The 26,765-nt window shown below is 36.9% G+C and overlaps 2 protein-coding genes across 2 annotated transcripts in view; both read right to left on the bottom strand.

Annotated features, from left to right (window-relative positions):
• SYT4 (synaptotagmin 4) overlaps positions 1–26,765 on the bottom strand; it is a 705,442-nt gene that overhangs the window by 158,573 nt on the left and 520,104 nt on the right. The gene's annotated exons all lie outside the window — the stretch shown is intronic.
• The window catches only part of RIT2 (Ras like without CAAX 2), a 228,248-nt gene continuing 202,861 nt past the window's right edge, over positions 1,379–26,765 (bottom strand). Inside the window, exon 5 of the mRNA XM_084888395.1 lies at positions 1,379–1,902. Within this exon, the coding sequence (XP_084744521.1) occupies positions 1,672–1,902 (231 nt within the window). The 3' untranslated portion in view covers positions 1,379–1,671. The remainder of the gene's footprint in view (positions 1,903–26,765) is intronic.

Below are 26,765 nucleotides of genomic sequence, written 5' to 3'. Positions count from 1 at the left end.
TTTTTTCTACCTAATTATGAATTTCGTTTGAAAAGATTGTGTAAATTGACTTTAGGGGCTGCATAGAATAGGGGAAACTGACTAGTTTATGCCCTAGTCCATCTAAAATGAGGTTTGAGAAAAATTCCAGACAGAATGGCACTAGTTAGTAACAAGTGATGATTTCGTGTTCAGTGCCTTGGCTCCAGGGCCTAGAGCAAGAACAGTGAAGTATTTGTGGGTCTCAGAAAGTCCCTGGTCCCTACGCAGTAAAGGACCCCACAAGTACACGATTCTGAAAGGCTGAGATTTTAGTACGCCAGCTGAAAAACTATAATCTCTAAATTCTCAGTTGTATCCATGTTACTATGTAAAATGTGTGTTCCCATCTAAGATTGTAATATCCCACTGCTCTTTAACCACAGTGGTCTCATCGCTAGATGTTAGGCTGCCTTGACTCATTTCTGCATTCTCAGTGATTAGCAAGTACTCAGGGTATTGCGAGTCATAGAAAAGTGTCTGCATGTGGCATGATAAGCTCCTCATCCTTCCTTGTCTCTAATTTATAATAAAAACTGTCCCAACCCATAAAGATTGGCTTGCTGGGTTCCTTCTCAAGCTTAGTTGTCTGTTCATGGCTTTCCTTGAGACATCTGTCAGTTAAACATTCATAACAGTTCTTTCTGGTAGGGTGCTTTTTGAGCTAGATTTGAATAAGCCAATTCACCCAATGGGGTAAAAGAGTTTATGGACAATTGCATTTTACTTGGTGATCCTTTGTAAAACAAACAAGGAAAAGGTCCTCTGATTGGTGGTGGTGCATGGTTTGAGTTGGAGAAGATCAGAAATGTTGGCAAAATAAAGGAATTTAGGGTCTCTGGAGCTAACAAGCCTCTTGCTCTGCAGATGTCCCCACCACAGGTGAGGCAGCCCTAAGAGGGACACCAGTAGGGTGTCCTTTTATGAGTATATGAGCCACCCAATTCACAGTAGCCACCTCTCCTTAATACAAAGTGGATACCCCTTTGCCTCAGCCCAGTGACTTCCCTGATAATTTCCCCCAAACACTGTAAATATGGGGATATTTCCCTTCAGTCCTCCAGTGATCCTCAATCAGTTTCTGTTATTAATTATTCCTCTGAGGGTCATCGATGGAGCCTTCCAGAGAAAGCACCACAACTCCAGCCTTTAGGAAGCTCCAGGCTGCAGAAGCCTGCTCTGCACCCCTTCCTGAGCAGCTTCATTATTTACTGACTTTCCTGGAATGCAAACAACCAGAGGCTTATCAGGCAGAGACAGGTCCCCGGAGCCTTTTATCATTCTGTCTGCATTTTTGAATATTCCCTCTATAACCAGACAGCATACCAAATGAAGCTCGACTCTTTGAAGGGAAATGAGTCAATTGGAATGTCAATTTTATTTAGTCATATATTATAAAAACTAAACAGCGTATCCAACTGATTGACAAAACTCATCCAACTGTTAAGGGCAAAACAAAACTATCTCAGGAGGTACAGTTATGCAGATCTTGCTTTTACCTACAGGCAGATTGAGAGAGAGAGAGAGAGAGAGAGAGAGAGAGAGAGAGAGAGAGAGAGAGAGAATTGAAGTAGAGTGAAACATCTGGAATTGTCTAACTGATAAAATTCAGAAAGAGAGAGAGGAAAGAGGGGGAGTTAGAAGTGAGGCTAGCTAGCATCCCAGGTTTTCTCTCTTCTTCTTCAATGAGCCCTTTAGCTTCTTCCACAGGCTGTCTTTCCTCTTCAGTTTCTTTCCTCCCAGAGATGGCACAGACTCCTTCTTGCGAATTTCTCTCACTAAACCATGAAAGGCATCATCGATGCAGAATCTGAGGGCTGCTGAGGTCTCGAAGAAAGCACAGTTATATTCTCGGGCCAGACCCAGCCCTTCTTCTGTAGAGACCTAGGGGAAAATAAATGATGTTAGAAAGAGAGGAAAAGAGATACTTAGATCAAAAAGCATGTTCTCTACCATGGCTGAGAGCCAGTTACATTTTAAAAAAGGTAAAATGTGACTATGTTTTAAGGGAAGTTTTGTAGGATTTCTGAACCTGAAGGAAAAATGAAAATCAGAATCTCTATAAAGTCAACGGGTTAGAACTTAAAAGTGGAAGTGGAAATTAACCCTTCAGAATTAAAAAAAAACAAAGTTACACAGCATAGTGGTAAAAAAAACCAACAAAAAAACAAAACAAAAAACCACACACAAAAAACATGGCTTTAGATTAAATCTGCTTGGTTTCCAATCCCAGATCTCCTTCTGTTTACTAACTTTGAAACTTGGAGAAATTTCTTAACCTTCTGGCCTCAGTTTTCTCATAGGTAACACAATATAATAATTGAAAGGCTTTGAAAGGCTTTGTTACAGTTAAATCAGTCCATCAATACACAGTGCTTTGAACATACTGATTACACAGTTAAAGCTCTGCAACCATTCATTATTAATTATAGTTGAGCTTTCAGTTAAGAATAAGACAGGATGAAGTTGTCATAAAACTCAAAATATAATTTTTAGGTGAAAACACTCAAACAAACAACAAAACACGACGATTAGGATAAATAAACTTTCCTCTAGCAGAGCTCTTCAGAGCCACTTAGAATGTGTTTGTGTGAGTATGTGCGTGCATGTGTGTGTGTGTGTGTGTATGACTTAGTGTGTTGTGGCTCATGCTATTGCAATAGGTCCTCTATAGATGATAAACTGACTGAAGTCAGAGACTATGCCTCATTTATCATTCCTCTAATGTCTACTGTAGTGCCTGGTGCCTAAATCACCATTAGATCATATGTTTCAATAAGTATTAAGATATAAAAATAAATGGTGCACAAATATTTAAACAGTGGATTATATGTCATTGTAGCTGGGTGCTAATATGTCACTGTAGCTGGGTGCTAATAATCTTGTTCAAAATTTAGCACTCCCGTTAAGTTCTACTAGAATATTCACATGGGCTCTAAGAAAGCAGGACCAGGCTGCCTTTATTCACTATGCCTGAGAGCCTTTAGCTCATACTGGTCTATTGTTTTCTTAAAGTTAACTTGATGTTTGTATATTTCTATGTTCCCTTTTTTCGGCCAAATGGAAGTCTATGGTGAACTGAAAACTCCATCAGTCTGAAAGAGTGTGAGTGGGACCATGATGAGTCGAGTTTCAGTTCACCCATGTTGGATATACAGCATAAATAAGAAATAAACTTTGGATTTTTAAAATACTGATATTTTGGAGTTGCTTATAACCTGAGTTAAATCACCCTTTCTTAACTGATAAGAGCACATTATATTTCCAACAGGTGTCTGAACAGGGAGGTGGAAACAGATCTATGCGATTCCAAAGCCAGGACCTTTCTAGTCTGTGTCAGGTTAACCTCACAAGGGCGGATAAACAGATGAGTACAAAGAATGTCTGAATTCTCTTCTTTCTCTTTTATGCTTCCTGGCAAATACACCAATTCTTTTTTGAGCATATTTCTGTCTTATAATAATGTAAGAATACAGCTAAAAGTATCCAACTGAAGTGATTAACATTCTCTCTTACTAGCAACTAAACAAAATCATAGGTTTATTAAGTAACTGGTCTTATTCCCAAGTAATCACAGGTGATAATCTTACCAAATGTTTCCACACCCTGTAACGTGTGTTGCCCTTTATTTTTTAGTCTCCTGTAACAGTTTTCTCCACCCAAGAGCCAATCACACATGCTTTACATTTTTCTATAGCAACAGCAAATGTATGGTGCTATTTTTTAGATTAATTAACTCTTATTAGACTATATAAAGACACAAAAAACCCCTCAAAATCCATAGCTTGCAAAAATATTTATGTCTTGCTTCTGCAGCCCATTAGCAACTGGAGCATAGACTATGCCAACTGAGCTCATTGAGCTCACACTGTTTGTTGGTTGGGCTCTGGTTTGCCTCTCCTGTCTCCTTAGTCTGGGACTCAGACTAGAAGAGCAATATTCCTGGGATATGGTGTTCCCATGACAGAAAGCAGGTGGTCAAAAGGGAGGTATCATTTTACGTACATCCCAATGATCAATGACAAATGGAGAAACCTAAGGTCAATAAAGCAGTATGTATACTCAGCTCACATGAAGGATGGCATGATGGCAGGGGGGAGGGGCAATTTTAAAGAAATGATAGAATGTAGCAAAATCAGTTATATGTAAATACAGTACACTTTCCAATTAAATGAGACAAAGATGGTCAGACCAAATATTTTTTTTCAATCAACTTGAAACACCTTCATATAAGGACACGAAAGACTAAAATTTGAATGGAAATGAATACAAAGCTAAGCTAGTATACTGACATAATATTAAACAAAGCAGACAGTTTCAAAATTACTAGAGTTAAAGGACAATATTTTAAAATTATAAAACAATAAATCTACCATGAAGATGTTATACTTATAAATTTATATGTACTAAAAATTATAGCCTTAGTTTGTAGGAAAAAAAGCTGATAGAACTACAATAAAAAATTTTAATGAAAGATTTTAACAGATATCCATCAGCAGTTGAAAGAGTAAGTAGACAAAATGTCAATAAAAATATAGAAAGTTTGAACAAAACACCATCAATCTAATTCATATATATATATATATATATATATATATATATATATATATAATGCTATACTGAAAAGTTTACATCCTTTTCAAGTGATCCAGGAGCATTCATAGAAATTGAGTTCATGCTAAACTATAGGGAAAGTCTTAAACATTGCAAAGAATCAAAATCACAGCATATTCCTCCAAAACAAGGAATTAAGCTATAAATTAGTTTTATAGTTTTAATAGGAAGATAACAAGGAAATTACCAAATATTTTGAAATAATATACTTAGTCAATAAGTAAAAAAGATATTACACAAAAATTATAAAATATTTGAAACTGAATGATAATCAAAGTACATCATATTACAACTTGTGGAGTATCAAAACTTTCTTTAAAATGATCTTTATAGAAGTATATGCATGTTTTAGGGGAACGGAAACACTCAAATTTAATAATCAAAGTAGAAATGTTAAAAAGTTACAAAAAATGCCCAGCAAATTTAACACAAAGCAGAAAAAAAGGAAATTAAAAAAAAAAACAAAACACAAAAATAAATAAGTAGAATACAATCATGCAAGAGAGAAAACAAAACCTGAATTTTTGGGTTTTTTTTTTTTGTAAAGTTGTTAAGTTAGATGCATCCTTTTAAGGCTTTCTCAAGAGCTATAACAGTTCAGGCATATTTCCCAGATGAGGAATGAGTGTTAGATAAGGGCTAGACAGACAGACCAATACAATGAAATATAGAAGCCAGAAATAAGACCAGATATATATGGGCTTAATATATTATTGGGCTGGCATTTGTAAATCACTGGGAGAAATGAAAGTTCATCCAATGGCACCCTGACATTGGCCTATCATTTTGGATTATTTTTGACATATGGAGATTATTTCTACCAGAACAGGAAGGTAATTTTTCTTTGTGGAGAATTGAAGTAAAAAGGAATTTGAGCGAAGTCTTCAAATATACAATATTTTTTACACATTTGAAAAACACATCCTATATATAATATATAACATCCTATATAATAAAAGCCTAATATGCTAAGTGTCTAGTCATCCAGTCATCCATTCAAACAATCAAAGCGTAATATAATAATAATATGTAAGGCCTCTTAACTACTCACTATGACATGCACTGACCAACAGAGGCAGACAGTCAACTGGTCAACCAGTCACTATGACATGCACTTACCACAGGGTGGGTGTGGGTGTGGGGGGGGGCGGGGCAGACTCTCCTACCAGTAGATTAGCTTGCTGCTGGGATCTAGTTGACATGGACTGAGAAAGATGGGTCAAACATGCCCTGGTTCCCTCCTCAGCTGGCCAAACTCCTGCGTCCCTTATTAACCCTGATCATGCACCAGTGGGGTCCTTTGACCTGGCCTGCGCTTTCTCACAATCTGGGACCTCCTCAGAAGAGCACATTGATTGTCAGGTAGTTTCATCTATATAATAAAAGCCACAGTAACTGTTATAGCAGAACAACTGGAACAGCTGATTACTATGATACAAACTGACCACCTAGGGGCAGACACTCAATGCAGGAACTGCCCCTTTTGTGATCAGTGTGCTCCCGCAAGGGGAGCGCTGCTCAGCCAGAAGCTGGGCTCAGGGCTAGTAAGTGTAACAGCTGTGGTGGGAGCAAGCAGGTGGGCGGTAAGGAGAGAGGGGTCCCAGACTGCAAGAGTGCACAGGCCAGGCTGAGGGATCTCCTCCAGTGCATGAATTTTGTGCACTGAGCCTCTAGTATATTTATGAAAGGTTTCCTATTTATAAAAATTCAAACATTACAAATAAGTCATTGGGAACATCAAAATTCAGTTAAAAGTTCAATTTAACAGTTAATATAATCCTACCTTATAAAAGAGTAATAAGCAAATTAACCATCACTCTGCTCAAGCCACGCCCACCAGCCACACCCACAGACAATCAGAGTGAATATGCAAATTAACCCCAACCAAGATAGCTGCAGCCACAGAGGGCAGTTGAGAGTCTTGGGTTTCCCAGCAACAGAAGAAGCCAAGCTTTCCACACACCCTGGCTGGCCTAGACCTCCACTCAAGGATGCAAAGTTTCAATTATAGAAGACACATAAAACCAAACAGAAATGGCAGCAGCTATGGAGCAAGCAGGAGGCTTGGCTCTGCTCCAGGCTACAAAGTTGCAATTGTAAAAGGTAAATCAATTCCAGATACCAGGGCCTCTGCTGGGGTCCCCAGGGGCATGGCTGGCCTGCAAACCACCACAGGCCTCTCACCCAGGCCACCCCACATCCCAAGGGAATCCCCCACCCTGATCTAGGACACCTTTCAGGGCAAACCAGCTGGCCCCCACCCATGCCCCAAGCCTCTCTCCTATCTAATAAAAGAGTAATATTCAGATTGACCATCACTCCAACACACAAGATGGCTGCCTTCATGTGGTCAAAGATCCTGTCCCTATGTGGACACAAGATGGCCACCACAAGATAGCCAGCAGGGGAGGGCAATTGGGAGGCACCAGGCCTGCAAGGGTGGGTAAATGGTAGGGACCAGGCCTGCAAGGGAGGGCAGTTGGGGGTGATCAAGCCTTCAGAGGAGTGCAGTTAGGGGTGACCAGGCTGTCAGAGGAGGGAACTTGGGGGCAAACAGGCTGGCAGGGGAGCAGTGAGGCATCAATCAGTCTGACATGGGATTGGTTAGGGGGTTATCAGGCTGGCAGGCAGAAGCAGTTAGGGGCAATCAGGAAGGCAGGCAGGTGAGCAGTTGGGAGCTAGCAGTCCTGGATTGTGAGAAGGATCGGGTCTAAATGGGCAGCTTAACATCCCTCAAGGGGTCCCAGATTGAAGAGGGTTCAGGCTGGGATGATGTACAACCCCCACCCCGTGCACTGGGCCTCTAGTCTTAAATAAAATTGGAAGACAAATTCCATGCAAAGATTCTTATTGAGATCATACACAGTGCAAACCTATAACAGATGACTTAACTGCCTATTTTATTAATTGCAGCAGGTTGAAATATATTTAACTTGGTAGCAGCTAATGAGTAAGTGAAGTAGGAGTTACAAACCCTCTATTTAAAAGCATGAAATATATTCCTAGATTCATTATCAGAATATTAATTTTATATTATTTAATTAATAACTAGATAATTTTCATGTTCGTTACAGAGAAATCTAAATGGAAATTAAACTTAGAATAAAATATTTAATCTATATTCCTTTGAAACTTTTTATTAGATTAGTGACCTAAAGTTTTTACTTTTTAAGAAAAAAGTGAAAACATACTTTAAAAGCAAATTTCCTAAATTCAATAAATTCCATCTCACACCAATATTGAAAAACCATAAGTTTTATATCCCTACCTGTGATGTTAGAATTGATATACTATAAACTGAATATAAGAACTTGAGTCCAAACATGTAAGAAAAAATTATTTTTACAGATTCTGGGTTTTATGCTTAGTAATCATGATCAGTTTGAAGTTCATAAATATTTCAACAGTATCATTAGGAATAATTTTAATCCACTAATGGTGTTCTGATTGGTTCAGAACCAGAATAACATAATAAGAAGTAACAAATTTTACATTTGGGTTTAAAACAAGGGCAATTAACATAATATATTATAATTAATATACCTTATTTATCCAAATTTTAAGTAAAATTAAATATTTTTAAATTATGAGTATTTATGCACATTATAAAGTAGCTGCTAAGAAAAAAGTACAGTGTTATGAAGGAATTACATTTTTTTTTTCTCATTGAGTAATTTCAAGCCCAGAATCCCTAAACAAATGGGTCAAGGTCACACATGTATTTAAGTAAAACAACCATCAAGTTTTAGTCTCTTCCATCAAGTGTTGTTTCCAGGTCTGTTGACTCTTTTTCATGGGATCTGTCCAGTTCCCTTTGCTAGTCTCCTATATATGCAATTAATTATTCTGATGTGATGTGTTTCAACATCAGATGATTCTTAAATGGTAAACAAATGGCATAGAATAGCTTGCATTGCAGTTACATAAAAATAATTTAAATAAATACAGAAACATGGGGAAGTAAATATTATAAAAAGATTATTTCGAGTCGGGGAGGAGCAGTCATTGTAGCTACCATTATGCCACCATGTCCCTCAATTGGAAAAAAGGGGGCATCTGTGAATAAAGATGCCAACTGGAGGCCCTAGGAAGCACTGGCAGAGAAAAAGAGGAATAAAGGAAAATGTTTCATACAAGTAACAGCACATTTCAATGACCCAGGGGAGCCATCTTTCTAATATATATGACCTCCTTCACCGAGGAAGATCACTGTGGAACATGCCAGAGGAGGTATTAGAACACAGCCACAGCTGCATGGGGGGCTAATGACACTCCTGAGCAAGCAGAGGCTGTTCTACTCCCTGCTCAGCTACTAGTGGGCAACGCAATTATGTTGGCCAGTTAGAGCTTTGTTCCCAATAATTTGCTGAATTCAGGAGATTCATTGCTCTTTACATCTTTTAATATTTTAGCTGAACTCTGGTAAAAGTAAATTTAGATTAAGTTATTGTTACGGTATTCAGGGTAATGGCGGTTGTCTAGTAGGTGATATAATTCTTAAGAGTACAAAAGGAAACTGCTCAGCTGTAATTGCTAACCTTGAATGAGGAGAGATTGGCAGAATGATGGGTCTGGCTCTCCCAGGAGAAGCTTCATAAGCAAAATATCTTCACAGCTAAGCCTGCTGGGCACTGTTAAAACATTTAGTGCATAGAACAAAGTCTTCACAATTTGTTTTATATATTTTTGATGTGTCCCTGTCTATATTCCACTTGATTCCTACCCCTGGAGTTATTAATTTTCATTATAGAGCCTACATATTCAAGGTATCAGGAATCATAGTTTGCTGGCAAATTTGGGACCAAGCATTTTATCTGTTAACTTAAAGGAAAAGCTGCCCAAACTCATATTGTTCCATTTTCCTTTTGCATAGTTGTATAATCAGTTTTGATCAGTTTCAGCAATATGAGTAGCTTTGCCGATTTCCTTGACCAGTTCCACTGGAAATGCATTTGATTTACTTAACCTAATTTATTTGTTTGCTTATTTAGCCTGTGAATTATTTATTATTTTCTTTATAATTTAAAGGTATGTGCATAGATGTCATATCAAACTCCTTGCAGGGAAAATCAAAACAAACAAAGCACTGACAAGAAAGTCCTTCCCTCAGCTGCAGTCACTGACCCGTGGGAAATTCATTGTTGACAGACCAAAGACTGGGCTTACTGGGTGTTTCATCCCAGGGTGTTCTCTCTGTCCTGCTATTTTCTCCAGTTCTCTTTTCTAGATAGGTGAAAAACAAGTGTGACCTATAGTAAGCAGAGGTTCACCTGGAAAAGAGATGTGCATCCCTTCCTAGCAAGTTACTCTAACTTTAGGAGAAATTGTCAAGGAGGAGGGCCAGCATCTCTCTACCCTTCTCCAGGGAGGAAGAAGGGGAAACACTCCACACCTTGGCTTTGAGAATGCAGATTCCCACCCCCTCTAACTTCAACTTCCCAGTCCCTGAAATTGTCCGTTATAGCCTGGGAAGGGGGTGGAGATCAAGAAAAGGTAGAATAGGAGTCAACTAAGCCATTTGGTTGCCCTTTGTATTATGGAGTACCTTTTACACCTTATGATCCACATCTTTTCTACACAAATCTTTTCATTTTGCTGTTTTCCCTGTCTAGTAAGTTTTCCATTTTCCTTCTTTCACACTTCTTTCAGAGCTACTCAAGTCTTCACAGGTCATTCCAGTCTTGGTGATCTACTTGGCCTATGCTTTGCTCTGTAATTTATAATCCAACTGCCAGGTAGCTACATTCTGTCCATTTGTATCCCCATCATGACTAGCCACAAACTTTGCTGGTGGCAAATATTTAATTTTAATGATTGTGATAATGAAATCCCATCAACAGTGGCTGGTGACCAAAAGAGTCCAATGTAATGAATTCATTAAACTGAAATTCCAACAGTCCTGGTATTATTTCCAAATTTATTTGTGTCATAGTGTGGCTTCTGTCAAGACACTTGACAAAGTCTTGCTACAGTGGATGTGAGTATGGATTCTGGAATCAGATTACTAAAATCCAAATTCTGGTTATACCACTTCTTAGCTATGGGCTCTTGGATAGTTGTTTAGTCTTTCTTCTGTACTTCAGTTTTCTCATTGTTAAAATCCTATCTCTTAGAATTGTTAATGGGGTTCAATGAGCTATTATAAGAAAAGCACTTAGTGTAGTTCCTGGCATATTGTGCATACTCAATAAATGTTACCTTTTTATGTCTGAAGAGATCAGAGGAAATTTCCAACTCTTTTAGATCAAATGTTGGCCCTGCTTAATTTTTTTCCTATTTCCCACCATGACCTATAAACCTTACCTGATGTGACCTTTGTCCATTTCCCTATGCTTAATTCACACTACTCTCCCCTCATGCATTATATCCAGCCATATACTAGTCCTTCCACACATGCCCAGTGCAATCTTCTTGACTTCAAGTATTAGCACATGTTAATTTTCTCTGCCAAGGATTGTGCTCTCCTTGGTACTTTTTTTTTTTTTATCAATTGTATTCTTGTTATCATTCATTTTCCAGCTTATAATAGGTGTACCTTCCCTGAGATACCTTGCCTAGCTTTTCTCTAAAAAATATTCTCAATATAGCCTGTAATTCTATCCCATTTCTCTATCTTATTTCTTTTTGGGCATTTAATTACTCTCTGAAACCATCTTACTACATATTTTGTTAATGTGTTTATTTGCTGTCTTCCTCCAGGGCAGTATAAGATTTATTAGAGCAGGAATTTTTTTCTTATTTATCACTGTGCCTCATCCCCAACATAGTGGATGGCACTAGGTAGGAACTCGATATTTGTAGATTGACACTATTGGAATAATGGCCATGGAATACAGATGGGGTTACAAATGATAGAGGAACTAGTTGTTGGTTAGGGAAATGGAAAGACATAAAGGAAATTTCAGGTCCCTGTGATCACTACCATGATTGTAGCACTGAGGCAGCATTTATAAGTAGTGTCCAGGCCCTTATGAGTGGTTCTTGGCTTCCTGAGGGAGGGATCCTTTGTATGAGACTTCAATCACAAGTAAGAATTACCTAGGTTGGTGGGAGGTGAATGGTGTTCAGGGCAGAACTGAGTCTCAGATAGAAGGACTAACTAAGGCCCGAGGCAAAGGGATAATGAAGCATTTGTGAAAGTATCAGTATTTAACAGATTTAGAACAGAGCATGAGAGAAGAGGAGTGAAGAAAGAATACAATTAGAAGAAATTAGTGAGCTTAAATGCCTAATTTACTTAGATTGATATGAAATTTGTTTGGTTCCCATCAATTGAGTAATTTTAAAGAAGAGCCTATATCTTGAGTGCCTCCTCTGTGCAAGAAGATGTAAAATTTTCTTCACTCCTGCTATTCTGAAAATATATTGATTGGATGGAGGGAAAAGCAAGACATAATAAATTAAATGGCATAGCCAGTCCTTTGGAGACACAGAATGGTAATGGCTCTAGAGTAAAGGGTTTAGACTGCTTTGTACAAGAGACATTTGAAGTCTCCAAGGCCTTGTGCTTTTCATCCAAGAAGCCCTGGTATGCTGGGAGGAAAGTTGCCATGGCAGCCAGTAGTTGCTATGAAAGCAAAAAAGACAAGGTTAATGCTCAATATTTTGCTAACAGCAATATCTACCTTCTTCTTTGAATTTTTCTCCTAAGGGCTTTACTTTTAAAATATCTTGTTAAAATTATAAATAAATAAACTTAGGCAGGATATGAAATATATATGCAGGAGTATGTATGCAAAAGTATACATATATGTATGTGCAAGCCTAATAATATTTTCCCATATTTTTATACTAATAAATTAATGTATATTTGATGTATATTAAAAGTAGGAGTCTTCTGAACCATCAGAGGATTAGTTATTAGGAATAATAAAGTTTTGAAATGACCCAAAATTTTATGTTTTAAGCATGAAAAAATATCTGAGTGGTTAATTTATTACATTAATAAATGTATATTGGGTAAAAATAGAAGGAACTTATGTATCATAATTTTAATACAAATAAAATTATAATTAAGCAATAAATTATATAACTGTATAAAGTCTGGATCCCTGTGGGGTATAAGACCATGAGGGCAAGGAAAGTTGCATTCCCAATACCACCTGTGTTTGCATGTGAGTCATGCTTAGTAAACATCTTTCCCTTCCCTTCTTTGAATGCATGAATGAATTAAATATAAAAAGGTGACTAAGGAAGAACCAACAAATTATTACAGCAAAAATTCTCCGCTAATGAATTAGAGAGCTCAGAAATCAGAATATCACTATAATTGCTGAAGGTTTTAGGTCATTTACATTCTAATATATTTCTGTTGTTAAAAAATGCCCTATTATATATATTCTAAATAAAACATGTGTGATGCAGAAACTCTAAGCAGGAAAGAAGCCTGAGTCATGATGCTTTCTTGTATGGAGTCTACGCATCACATGGGCAGATGGCTCTGATGAGGCCCAAAGGAAAGCCAGAGGTATGAGGGTTCCTCAAGCTCATGGTCAACCTGTGTATCCTTTTGGATTATATTTGGTGATGATAGACCATGAAAATAAGGATGATCCTGAACAAAATAAGTTTGATATAAGTTCTAAAGCTGAGATCTACAGAAGGCAAAAATTAAGTAGTGCTCCTTTGGTTCTGATCCATACACAGGGACCTGGGTATTTTATGAAAAATGCATAAGCTTGTGCTTGTTGGCACTACTGTAAATTTTTTTTTCCAAACCTAACAGAGCCATCAATGCCCTCAATGATCCTTTAACTTATTATTAGCCAGTACTCTCTTCTATTCCTCATTTAGTTTGTCAAGATCTTCACTTCTCTTCTCAGGTCTTTGTTCTCACCCTCATTTCCAGCAGATGCTCTTTTGCTCTTCCTTCACCTCAATGAGGAAATAAAAGCTTCCAAATAGAATGACTTTAACATCTGGGACTAGCACCTAAAAGTTCACCTGTGTCTGTAGATAGCTCATCTACTCTCTCCAGTCTCAGATGAAGAGACATTACTGAATGTGTAAAGTCTAATCCTCTATCTGATTTCTGAGCCCTTAATATCCACATCCATCTTGCAACATTTGTTCTATATCTTATGTCCCATATTTTCAGCCTTCCTCTCTAACAGACCCCCCTTACCCCACAAAAATATGCAAGTCACCTATTTTAGGACTCCAATTCTAGTTACCTTCTTATATCTGTTCTTTCATTTACCATCAAATGTGGATTATTCAGGAAAGTATTTGTATGGGTTAAAAAGAAGAATAATGGGGCTGAGGCAGGCAAGTGAGTAGGAAAAGGATACACAATCTCAAAAATAATACATCCCAGATTTACATGCTGATTTTTCTTAATCTCTTCTCTTTTGCACATCCACATTCACAATCTGGATTCTGCCTCCTTCCCACTCACTCTCCTAAAATGATTTTCAAAGGTATGACTATCACCCTGCAGCCAAACCCAATAGATGCTTCCGATAATCTTTCACCATCTGTAACACTTGATAAGTTGGCTGCTCCCTTTTTAAACTCTTCTCCTTTTTTCTTGATTTTTCTATTCTCCAATTACTCTTTCAAAATATCTTGTCTGAATATCCAGAAAATCCTACTATTCACTCACTTTTCTCATAATCATATGCATGCCCATGGACTCTGTCCTGACATTGTTTTTATTCTCATTTGACATTTCCTTGTTATATATTCTTTTTAAGAACCATAGCTTTAGTCAACATTATTGTGCTCATGAGTCACATATTGATGTCTTCACACCTCAGTTCTCAGTTTAAGTCCAGAATAACACATATAACTCTCTTCTGGGGAGTTCCTCTGGAATGTCCCATAGCACTACAAAATTAATGTGATCAAATGATGTTTTCTCCCAAAATGTTCTATCTTGGCAATGGCACCAATACTCCCAGTAATCCAGGTGATAATCTTTGAAGTCCTTCTAGATCCTTCTAGCTCCCATATCACTAAATCAAGTCATTTTTTTCTATCCCTTCAATATTAGTATATGCTGACATCTCTCTCCATTCGCATGGCTATTGCCTTAATCCACGGTTTTGTTTATTCCCTAAATAATTTTCACTTCTTCAGATTTGACAGCCTCAAATCTATCCCTTAGCACTGTGTAACCAGAGGGACATTTCTATGGCATAAAGGCAAATATGTAGCTCTCCAGTTTAGGTTAGTTCTGTGATTCTTCATTACCAGTAACATAGTGGGTAACCCATAATACATAATAAAAAAATAGTGATATTCTTCCGACAGCTATTAGTACTAGATGAAGTCAGGTTCATCTCTTACTGTGGATAAGTAACTCTCAATTTCCCTTTTTTATGATAAAAGAATGATCATATCTCCTTCATAGGGTTCTCACGATGATTACTGTTGATTATATAGTAATAAAACCAGTAAACTTCTAGCACACAGAGCATACTTAATAAAAATGCACTCAGTAAAAATTACTAACAAAGCACTCTGGACCAAGAACAAAGGGCATCCGATGAGCTACCGGAATTAAAGTGTATGGGATACCTTAAAGCAAAAGAATTCAGGATTGCTATGGCCTTTAGGGTCATCTTCAAGCCCCCAAATCATTATGCTTGTCTCCTCCACAACATCTGCCAATGTTTAGTTTCTATAGGCACACACTTACCCTGCACATCCCTCTGCAAAGTGGCCCCTCGGTCAAAGGATCTTATATTTGCACAGAAGGGAATTGAAATGTTAGAACTGAGGTTGTCCCTAGGTAGCCTACATGCCAAATTCCTCTTTATGTAAATGAAATAAACTGAAGCAGTTTGGGATTACCCAGATTCCCAAGAGAGTAGATTTCTTCCGTGTTTTCATAGCACTAAAACCCAGGACTCTCTTCACCACCTTGTATGACTCTTTGTCTGTCACACAGACTCTGGGGCTGATGAGGCATGAGACACATGAGTTTGGGAAGGGAGTGCCCTGGAGGAAAGGTTTAGGGAAGAAACCTCTTCAGACAATCAGGCTTGCCTGGTTACAGGATGACAGAGACCAGGGCCTGCTGCCTTGTCCCCCTATTTAGAGCAGCAACAGACTGTGGGCACCTGGATCTGGGGCTTTCACTTTAGTAAGTTCATTTTAATTTTTACATTTGAATTCTTCACATTTCTTGTATCATAGAATGTATATCTGAAAGTCCTCATCCCTTTGAGTTTGAAACATAGAATGTGTAGATTCAAGTGGCTGCACAGATGACAGCTGTTAACAGTTTCAGGAAACCCCTCTTTGGCCTTAGAAACTCCTTCTGTTTGTTTCCTATGCCCATTGCCCCATCCTCCCCCCCCCCCCCCCCAGGTGGATAGTATGACCTGCCTCCGTGGCTGGGCACACAGCATGCCAGCACAAGGAAGGTAATCTTGACAAGTCTGTTAAGAAGCAGCAGCCTGTGACTGCATCTCCGAGTGGGTGACACCTGTTTTCTCTTGGAGATGCTGGTCAAGTCAGAGCACATAGCAAACAGCACTATGTCAGCAGTGACTTGTCAGCTCACTGACTTTATCTGCTCCATCCTCCCCAGATGCAGCTGAGAACAAAGTATCCTTAGTAAAAACAGCAGGTCTCACTAAGGTAACTAAGGTGAAAAGTGTCCTATTTAAGAGGATGGTTTCTGAAATCAAATGGTCTGAGTTCTAATCCCATTTGTGCTATCTACTAATTGAGTGACCTTAACTATAATACGTGGCCTTTCTGATACTTAATGTCCACATATAAAACGAGGTTACTAAAAGATTTAATTAGTTAACAAACAGAGAGCCCTATGCTTATTACATAGTCAAGGTAGTATAATTTGATCTTTGGATTTGTTTATTCTTTTAATATAAATGAATGGTGTATAGTGCTGATGAATGAATGATCAGTTTGTTTCTTGTCTTTATAAAGGTCACCAGGAGTGGAGACTTTCTATTGTTGAAAATATTTTGATAATGTTGACTCTGTTACCATCTGTATCCTCAAAACAGTTGAAACCTCCTTTAGGCATATTTTATTGAAAGTATCATAAAAGCATTTTGCTAAAACCACATTACCCTCCCAAAGCAACCAGTTATTTTTAATCAACACAGGAATTCAGGGTGGAATTGCCTTTTCCTATAGTCTGTTGAAAGCTGTGGGTATTGCTTTAGTTCCCCTGTTGTTGTATTTCCTCACCTTTCCTGTTTTCTTCTATTATCCTATTTTATTTCTATTTTTTAAAATTTATAAATAATATTGGGTCGGCAACTAAGTAATTGCGGGTTTCACACATATATGGCTTCAGTTGAATTTTTAGGTTTGCAGACGTAGTACAAATGTAAAACACATTTTGTATTTGATAGTTGGCTATTCAGCTGTTAATCAGTAAAAAAAAGTTTTTTGATCTGTTTTGTAGTTTTTGTTTGGCGTTCGTTGAAAAATGGAAAATCAAAAGGAACATTTTCGTCATATTTTGCTTTTTTATTTCCGCAAGGGAAAAACGCATCACAAGCTCATAAAAAGTTATGTGCTGTTTATGGTGACGAAGCCTTAAAAGAACGGCAGTGTCAAAATTGGTTTGCCAAATTTCGTTCTGGTGATTTTTCACTCAAAGATGAAAGACGCTCTGGTCGTCCAGTTGAAGTTGATGACGCCCTAATCAAAGCAATAATCAATTCGGACTGTCACAGTACAACACGTGAGATTGCAGAGAAGATTCATGTATCACATACATGCATTGAAAATCACTTAAAACAACTTGGCTATGTTCAAAAACTCGATACATGGGTTCCTCACGAACTGAAAGAATCACAGTTAACGCAACGCATTAGCAGCTGCGATTTGCTAAAGAAACGTAATGAAAATGATCCATTTTTAAAACGACTGATAACTGGCGATGAAAAATGGGTTGTTTACAACAATATCAAGCAGAAAAGATCGTGGAGCAGGCCAGGTGAACCAACTCAAACAACATCAAAAGCTGATATTCATCAAAAGAAGGTTTTGTTATCAGTTTGGTGGGATTACAAAGGAATTGTCTACTTTGAACTCTTACCACCCAACCAAACGATCAATTCTGATGTCTACATTGAACAACTAATGAAATTAAACAATGCAGTTGAAGAAAAGTGGCCCGAATTGACAAATCGAAAAGGTGTTGTATTCCATCATGACAATGCAAGGCCACACACATCTTTGGTCACTCGGCAAAAATTAATGGAGCTTGGTTGGGATGTTTTGCCACATCCACCATATAGTCCTGACCTTGCACCATCTGATTACTTTTTGTTTCGATCTTTACAAAACTCCTTGAATGGTAAAAATTTCAATAATGATGATGATGTCAAATCGTACCTGATTCAGTTTTTTGCTAATAAAAACCAGAAGTTTTTTGAACGTGGGATTATGATGCTGCCTGAAAGATGGCAAAAGGTCATTGATCAAAATGGGCAATACATTACAGAATAAAGTTATTTAGTTCCATGAAAAAATTGTCTTTGATTTTCTTTAAAAAATCCGCAATTACTTAGCTGCCGACCCAATATAATACTTTATTAATACATTTAATATTAAGATCTAGTGGCAGGTTTAAAACTAAGATTTTATTTTTTAATTACAATTTTTTAAAAATTGCAGTTGAAAAATATGTATACATATATGTGTGTTTCAGATTAACAACATAGTGCTTAGACACATATAACTTACAAAGTGACCAGTGATCCCCCAGGTAAATCTAGTACCCATCTGTCACCATACATATTTATTATAATATTATTGACTATAATCCCTAAGCTGAACTGTATATCTTGTGACTGTTTTATAACTAGCCATTTAAAAATAATTTTAAAATACATTTGTATTGATTTTTTTAGAAATAAAGGGAGAGATATAGAGAGATGGAAACATTGATGAAAGATAAATATCATCAACTGTCTGCCTCCTGCATGCCCCCCACAAAGGTTCCAGCCCACAACCTGGGAATGTGCCCTGAATGGGAATTGAAACAGTGGCCTCTTGGTTCCTGGGTCGATGCTCAGCTGCTTAGCTACACTGACTGGGCTTCCCTCACCATTTTTACATCTTAATCCCTCCACATTTCCCCCTGTATGCCCAACACCATTCCTATCTGGCAACCATCAATTTATTCTCCATTTCTATGAGTGTGTTTCTGTTTTGTTTATTTGTTTACTTTGCTATTTAGAGTCCATATGTAAGTGAAATCATGTGGTATTTGTCTTTCTCTGACTGACTTATTTCACTTAGCATTATACACTCTAGGCCCATTAATGCCATTATAAGTGGAGAGATTTTCAAGGTAACTTGAAAAATGTCTTTGCCTTTTCTGAGACCAGTTGACACTTAGGTTGCTTCTATATAAAAATACAACTTCTGAATATTGATTTTGTGTTCTGTATTAATGATAATTTCACTCTTTTCTTTCCATTTGGGATTTTTTAAAATTTCTTTTCTTTGTGTGATTGTTGTGGCTAGGACTTCCAATATTATGTTAAACACAAGTGGTGAAAATGAACATCCTTGTTCTATTCCTGATCTTAAACAAAATGCTTTTAGCTTTTTATGATCAATTATGATATTATCTGTGGGTTTGTCATATATGACCTTTATTATATTGAGGGTAGAGACTACCATATTTATTTTGTATTATCTAAATGTATCCATTGCAATGATTTGATAAATATTTGTTGAATGAATTAGATTCACAAATGAAGTCACAGCATCATTTATGGTGCCCTCTCCGCTGCGGAATAGAACAAGAGATTACTATGAGAACATTTTCTACTAACCTTTCCTATTTCCCTAAGTTGTGCTATCTCTTAGAAAGCTATGAAGTATTAGCATAAATAATTAAAACTGAAGCTTACTTATCATACTAATATGTGATGCAATCTTATTTAGTTTACAGTGTTTATTTGAAATTTGACATTCCATTTTTCAGCTATCTTGAAAAGTTATTATTGCCTTAATATTTAGGAGCACTCATCAGCAAGCTGCCCTGGCCTACATTTTCCTCTCACGGAGAGTGTGGGATATACACTGATTTTGCCCTTAGTTTCTGGATCTATTGTTTGAAATGCATGATGACTACACTTGCAAAATAGTAAAGTGAATATTTTGCATGTGTCAGAAGACAACATTCTTTCAAGAATCAGGCATTCGATAGCAAGAAATGTATACCTGTGCCAAAGCTATAACTATGTGTAAAAGGAATTACTTCAGAAGAGTAAGGCAAATAATCTAATCCATGCACATTTTAAATACAATAAAGGGTAACTTGAAAAATGTCTTTGCCTTTTCTGAGACCAGTTGACATACAGCCTGTCCTCATGAAAAAGGAAATATTTACTGTCTCCACAGGTATTTTACAACATTAAAATTCTGGCTTGGGCTTTTGTAAACCTCCCCTGGAAATTACAAGTGAGATTAAAAGGAACTCCCAGCAGTATGGGGAGTAATTGATAGATAACCTGCCATATTTAAGACAGTCACTCACTGCTAAGGTCAGCTCTCACACACTGAGAAGACTAAAATGAAACACGAGGTCTAGGGAGAGCAGGGAGGCTGAAAGAACAAAGTGTGTCCACATCAGTGATCTCCCATCCTGGCCTAAGGAGAAAGACTTTATTTTTTACGTATTGGCATATAGGCATGTAAATGTTTAAGCACATATATTTTATAAATACGTTATATATATATATATATATATATATATATATATATGATATAGTATATTGTGTACGTGTATACATATATCCATATGCAGGTAAAACAATGCAGTGGTTATTCCATGTCCTTGACCTATCTTCACAGGAGATTTCTCCTCCTCATTCTCACTGCTCCAGTTGAGTTTGTACAATTATCTTCCTGAATGAATTTGTCAGAATGATACTGGGATCAGCCCAAGATCAATTTTGGTGGGGAACTACCATTAACAAAAATCATCTAAATCATAATGGCAGGCCCAAATGCTGGTCTGAATGCAGCCTAGCAATAAATTGCCCTCTGGGTGCCTGAGCCTGCCAACCACCAGTCATTAGAGGTTCAAGGTTTCCATGGATACCTCATCCTGGGTACAGGTACAATGATAACTCTTCAGAAACTCTTTGCACAAACACGATGGGTTGGAGTTCAGTGGAGGTTAGCCTAATTAGTTACCAGAGAGAAGCAGGTTTCTATGAACAGCTTCCAAACCCCGCTTTAATTAAAGAACAAAAAGGGATGAGTAAGTGAAATTGTGAAAGGCAGTAGTATAAAAGTTTAACTCGGGTTTGATTTTATTGCTCCTCTAATACTATTGACTGGTTCCCTGTTGCCTAAAACAGAGAGTAGATATGACCTAGACAAAGTTAATGAGACCCCTTCTAGGAATTTTACTAGCACTATTTGGAACTAGGCGTTTTTCTTGATAAAAATGCTAATTCTGTGAAGCACAAGAGCCTATCAAAGTAAAAATCAATAGAAAGATAAGACAAACAAGGAAACAGTAAGATAATGTTGATGTAGTTAGTGGTTCTGAATCTAGTTAGGCCTAAAACCAAATAAATTAGGCTTTCCAGTTATATGAGCTAATAAATTAATTGTTTCTGTTTATTGTTGTTGTTTAAACTACAATATATAGAGTTTTGTAAAAACTGAATGGGTTCTGACAAATATGGTTGTCAAGTTTTTATTTCAGCAAACATAATACAGTGATGTAAAGCATTACAGAGACTCCTTTCTGGTCTCCTGGGGTTACCAATGACTATAGGAATTACTGTGAAAGGACCCACAGTTGGAGGCAAGGAAGATAAATTCCAAATGGCCAGGTTCAGTGGGAGCCTGATTTCTGGTGTTAGAGATTCAAATGTTGCATCAAATTTCATGGACTAGCTAGGTAATGTTTGCCTTCATAAATACTTAAAATAGGCTTAAGAATTCTTGGCACAACAGAAATAAGTGAGCAGTACTCTGTTTACTCTGTTTTTTCTCTTTCCCATCTCATGTGACTTAGAGGGTCACTCTGTTATTTCACCTATAAGAATGGCATTCCATTCCCGAGCTGGAGATTGGATGTTTTCTGAGCTACAGGATATGTTGCTATGCTCAGATCCACTGGACTATGTATGGGGGATGAACCTTAAGAAAAGAGCAGGGTGACATAGAGCATTGAGAGAACTCCAAGGCAGCCGAGATCTGATATAGATCCAATACTGTCATGGCTGAAATTACTAGATTTTCTTAAGGCCTACACCAGGTTTGGAAAGAAATTGCAGTTTCTGGTTGGCCACAAAGAGACCCAGAGAACCAGGGACTGGTATTTAAGAGATATGCAAGATCACTGGATGAGAAAAGGAAAGAAGGGTAACTGGTATCTCCAATGGTATAATTCTTTTAGATCATTTGGGCATTGGAAAACAAGCTTATACAGCACAACTAGTGTAGGCCATTGTCAATGAAAAGGCCAGCTGTAGGGCTGTATCCACAGCCTGTAGAGAAGTCACAGTGACCTAGAAGCAGATCTATCCAGATATAAGCAGCAGATACAAACCCCTTTTCCATCTCTTTCTTCCTTACTACACATACATACTCATCAACTTCTGTAGTGAAAGAAAGTTAGTGGAACAGGAAGAGATTAGAGGAGAAAGAAGGTAGCATTCCTTCAGCATGAAGGAATATTTTTTGGGGAACACCCTATATTTACCTTTTCAAAATAATCTCCCACAATGTCCCTGCTCTCTTGGCTAACGCTACATAAATAGTTTTAGATTTTAAATAACATTGATTTTTTTTAATGTCTAGATTTGCTAGTCTTCATTATTTCTGTACCTCTTTTCATTTAGTTGGAATTAATCTTTTCTTTTTGTCCGTGTGAACAACCATTAATCTTATATGAAGAAAGAGAGGAAATGTCAGTTTTATTGCAATGCCATTCTTGACCCCAACCAAGATGAGTTGAATTAAAAAGCTTTCTCTTCTGTACTTTGTGTATTCTTCCAAGAGGGTCTTTATCACATTTCTTTCTATATTTGTCTTCATGTTATTCAATTTAACTTGAAATTAAGCTCCTTGCACGAATGGAAGAAATTTATTATAGTGGTCATAAACATGAATTCTTCAGAGTTCAAATGAAATCTTACAAACATGAACTCAAATTCTTTTTCAAATCCCATCTCATTCACTTTCTTATAGTTATGTGGCACTAGACAAAATATTTAAACTTTCTGAGCTTCAGTTTATGTATAATTCATTCATTTTACCCAGAATTCAGTATAGTGTTTACCATATAGTGTGTATGTATGTATTGGGTCGGCAACTAAGTAATTGCGGATTTTTTAAAGAAAATCAAAGACAATTTTTTCATGGAACTAAATAACTTTATTCTGTAATGTATTGCCCATTTTGATCAATGACCTTTTGCCATCTTTCAGGCAGCATCATAATCCCACGTTCAAAAAACTTCTGGTTTTTATTAGCAAAAAACTGAATCAGGTACGATTTGACATCATCATCATTATTGAAATTTTTACCATTCAAGGAGTTTTGTAAAGATCGAAACAAAAAGTAATCAGATGGTGCAAGGTCAGGACTATATGGTGGATGTGGCAAAACATCCCAACCAAGCTCCATTAATTTTTGCCGAGTGACCAAAGATGTGTGTGGCCTTGCATTGTCATGATGGAATACAACACCTTTTCGATTTGTCAATTCGGGCCGCTTTTCTTCAACTGCATTGTTTAATTTCGTTAGTTGTTCAATGTAGACATCAGAATTGATTGTTCGGTTGGGTGGTAAGAGTTCAAAGTCGACAATTCCTTTGTAATCCCACCAAACTGATAACAAAACCTTCTTTTGATGAATATCAGCTTTTGATGTTGTTTGAGTTGGTTCACCTGGCCTGCTCCACGATCTTTTCTGCTTGATATTGTTGTAAACAACCCATTTTTCATCGCCAGTTATCAGTCGTTTTAAAAATGGATCATTTTCATTACGTTTCTTTAGCAAATTGCAGCTGCTAATGTGTTGCGTTAACTGTGATTCTTTCAGTTCGTGAGGAACCCATGTATCGAGTTTTTGAACATAGCTAAGTTGTTTTAAGCGATTTTCAATGCATGTATGTGATACATGAAGCTTCTCTGCAATCTCACGTGTTGTACTGTGACAGTCTGAATTGATTATTGCTTTGATTAGGGCATCATCAACTTCAACTGGACGACCAGAGCGTTTTTCATCTTTGAGTGAAAAATCACCAGAACGAAATTTGGCAAACCAATTTTGACACTGCCGTTCTTTTAAGGCTTCGTCACCATAAACAGCACATAACTTTTTATGAGCTTGCGATGCGTTTTCCCTTTGCGGAAATAAAAAAGCAAAATATGACGAAAATGTTCCTTTTGATTTTCCATTTTTCAACGAACGCCAAACGAAAACTACAAAACAGATCAAAAAACTTTTTTTACTGATTAACAGCTGAATAGCCAACTATCAAATAACAAAATGTGTTTTACATTTGTACTACGTCTGCAAACTAAAAATTCAACTGAAGCCATATATGTGTGAAACCCGCAATTACTTAGCTGCCGACCCAATATATATGTATGTATGTTTATAATGGTTGATTATAAAATTATAAAGAATTGATTTAAACAGAAACAGGTATTAAAACTACCTTTACATTGAATAAGAGGGAAAAGTCACTAAACAATTTGCAAAATGTTCTTGTTTCTTTTCCAAGTAGAATTACGAGATATCTATTGGAATAGAGTTTAATTAATGGATTTTGCTGCTTATTGACTGGTAGCAATGCAATTCCAGGTATATTCTCTCCCTCAAATTTGAGCTGTGCTATAGTGGAATGAATTGCATTGACCTTTCAAGTGAGGCAGGAATTAGAAATATTGACAATTTTCCCTTTGTAACCTTTGTTATGATTGTCAGTCCACGTGTGACTTGTTGGCATGGCAATTTATCATAGGGCCAAAGAAATATAAAACAACTAAAGCAGGGTCACTGGATGGTGATAGTGGAAGTAACTCCATGGGGGTTAGTCAAATAATTAGAGACAGGATGGAATTTGGAAATTGCTTAATTGCAAGATTTAGGATTTCCAGAAATTAAGTGACTCACACTAGGCTACACAGTAAATTAAGGCTAGGGCCAACCAGAGGCCCCAAGTTTCTGATGATCATGTTCAATGCTTAATGACACTATCGTGATATAATGTTTCTTCTTGCTCCAGAATTGCTCCCTGTAAGTCAGTTTCTTTGGATGTAGAGAATATTTGGCACTGCCATAAACTTCCTCATTGTCCTCAATTAGCAGTCTTTTGACTTACTACCACCTTTCCCCCCAAAACAAGCCTCTTCCTCTGTAATATTCCCTTCCTTTCCACCCATAAGACTCTGACCTAACCATATGAAGAACTCACTCAGCAGCCCCTTCAACTCTCAACCTTTCATTCTTTAATAAAAAAATCCTACAAACATCTAGGTCTTCTTTAAGTATTTGAATTGTGCCAGATAAAATTGTTCAAACATGCTGGGTGACTCTTTGATCAATCTCAGCTGGATCCTCAATCCTTTGCAACAACTCTACTTTCTATGTGGCCATCACCCCTTACATTTCTTGTAATTGCTTTGCATCTTTACACATTCCTTCTGTCTCACAGCCAGCTCCTTCTACCATCTGACACAGCAGATGACCTGCCCCTCTACTTCATAAAGAAAGGACAGGCTATGGGGCAGAAGCTCTCTCTGTTATCTATCATCAAATTACTCTGAGTTTGGACTCCATAATTTCCTTTTCACAAGGAAGAAACATGTACCTTCTTTTAAAACCACTTGATTTATGAATGTATTCCTTTTCTTCTTTAATTCCCTCTTAATAATTCTTTACTAGCATCTTTCCTTAACCAAATAAGTGTGGCATTTCATTTTCTAGGTTTGATTTTATTTTTCTTGGTGATCTTTTATTCCCTATCACCATACAGTTTCTCTCCTTTTTCCAATTTGATTTGTTCAAGGAATACTCCACAATTACCATCCACAATTCAAGTTACTACTAGTAAAATTAGTCAACTGCCTCAGCTCTCTACTAAAACTGCTCTGACAGAAGTAACCAATTACTCACAAATAGATAGGCACCTCATGTACATGGTTTAGAGATATTATATTAATATGTTGATACTTGCCAATAAGGTGTTAACATCCAGAATATATAGAGATATCCTATAATTCAGTAACAAAAAACAGCCTGATTAAAAATGGAAAAGAACTTGAATAAGCATGCCAAATAAGCACATGAAAAGATGCTCAACCTATTAATCATTAGAAAAGTGTAAATTGAAACCACAATGAGATGCCAGCTCACACCCATCACAGTGTCTGTTATCAAAAAAAGGAAAGAAAGAAAATAAGTATTGGCAAAATGTGTGGAAATATAGAAGCCTTGTGCCCTGCTGGTAGGAATATAAAGTGGTATAGCCATTATAGAAAACAGGTCAGCAGCTCCTCAAAATAAATAAATAAATAAATAAATAAATAAATAAACAAATAAATAAATAAATAAATAAATTACCAAATAATCCAACAATCATTTTGTGTATATATATTAAAAATGAATTCAGGGTCTTGAAGATATATTTTAATATCATGTTCATAGAAGTATTATTCAGAATAATATAAAGTTGGTAGCAACCCATGTGTTCATTGATAGATGTCTGGAAAGCAAAATGTAGTATATAAATACAATGTGATATTATCCAGTGTTAAAAAATGAAGGAAATTCCGACATGCAGCAACATGTATGTTTTTTGTGCTAAGTTAAATGAACCAGTCACAAAATAACATATATTGTATGAATCAATTTATCTGATTCAAATTTATAGAGGCAGAAAGTAGAATGATCATTTCTAGAGGTTGTGTAAAGGGAAAATTGGGAAGTTGTTGTTTAATGGGTATAGAGTTTTAGGTTTGCAAGATACAAACACACAAACTTAGAGATTGAACAACAATGAGAATGTATTTAACACTTCTGAGCTCTATACTTAAATATGGTTAAGCCTGGCTGGCATGGCTCAGTGGTTGAGCATGGACCTGTGAATATACATCCACACAATGTGAAGAGATAAGCATTATATAATTAGATTCCCTACCTTTGTGGATCTT

Source organism: Pipistrellus hanaki (genome assembly GCF_964339955.1).
Source record: "Pipistrellus hanaki genome assembly, chromosome: 6".
Lineage (NCBI taxonomy): Eukaryota > Metazoa > Chordata > Mammalia > Chiroptera > Vespertilionidae > Pipistrellus > Pipistrellus hanaki.
Note: the sequence above shows the minus strand (reverse complement) of the source record. Positions and strands in the feature narration are given on the sequence as shown.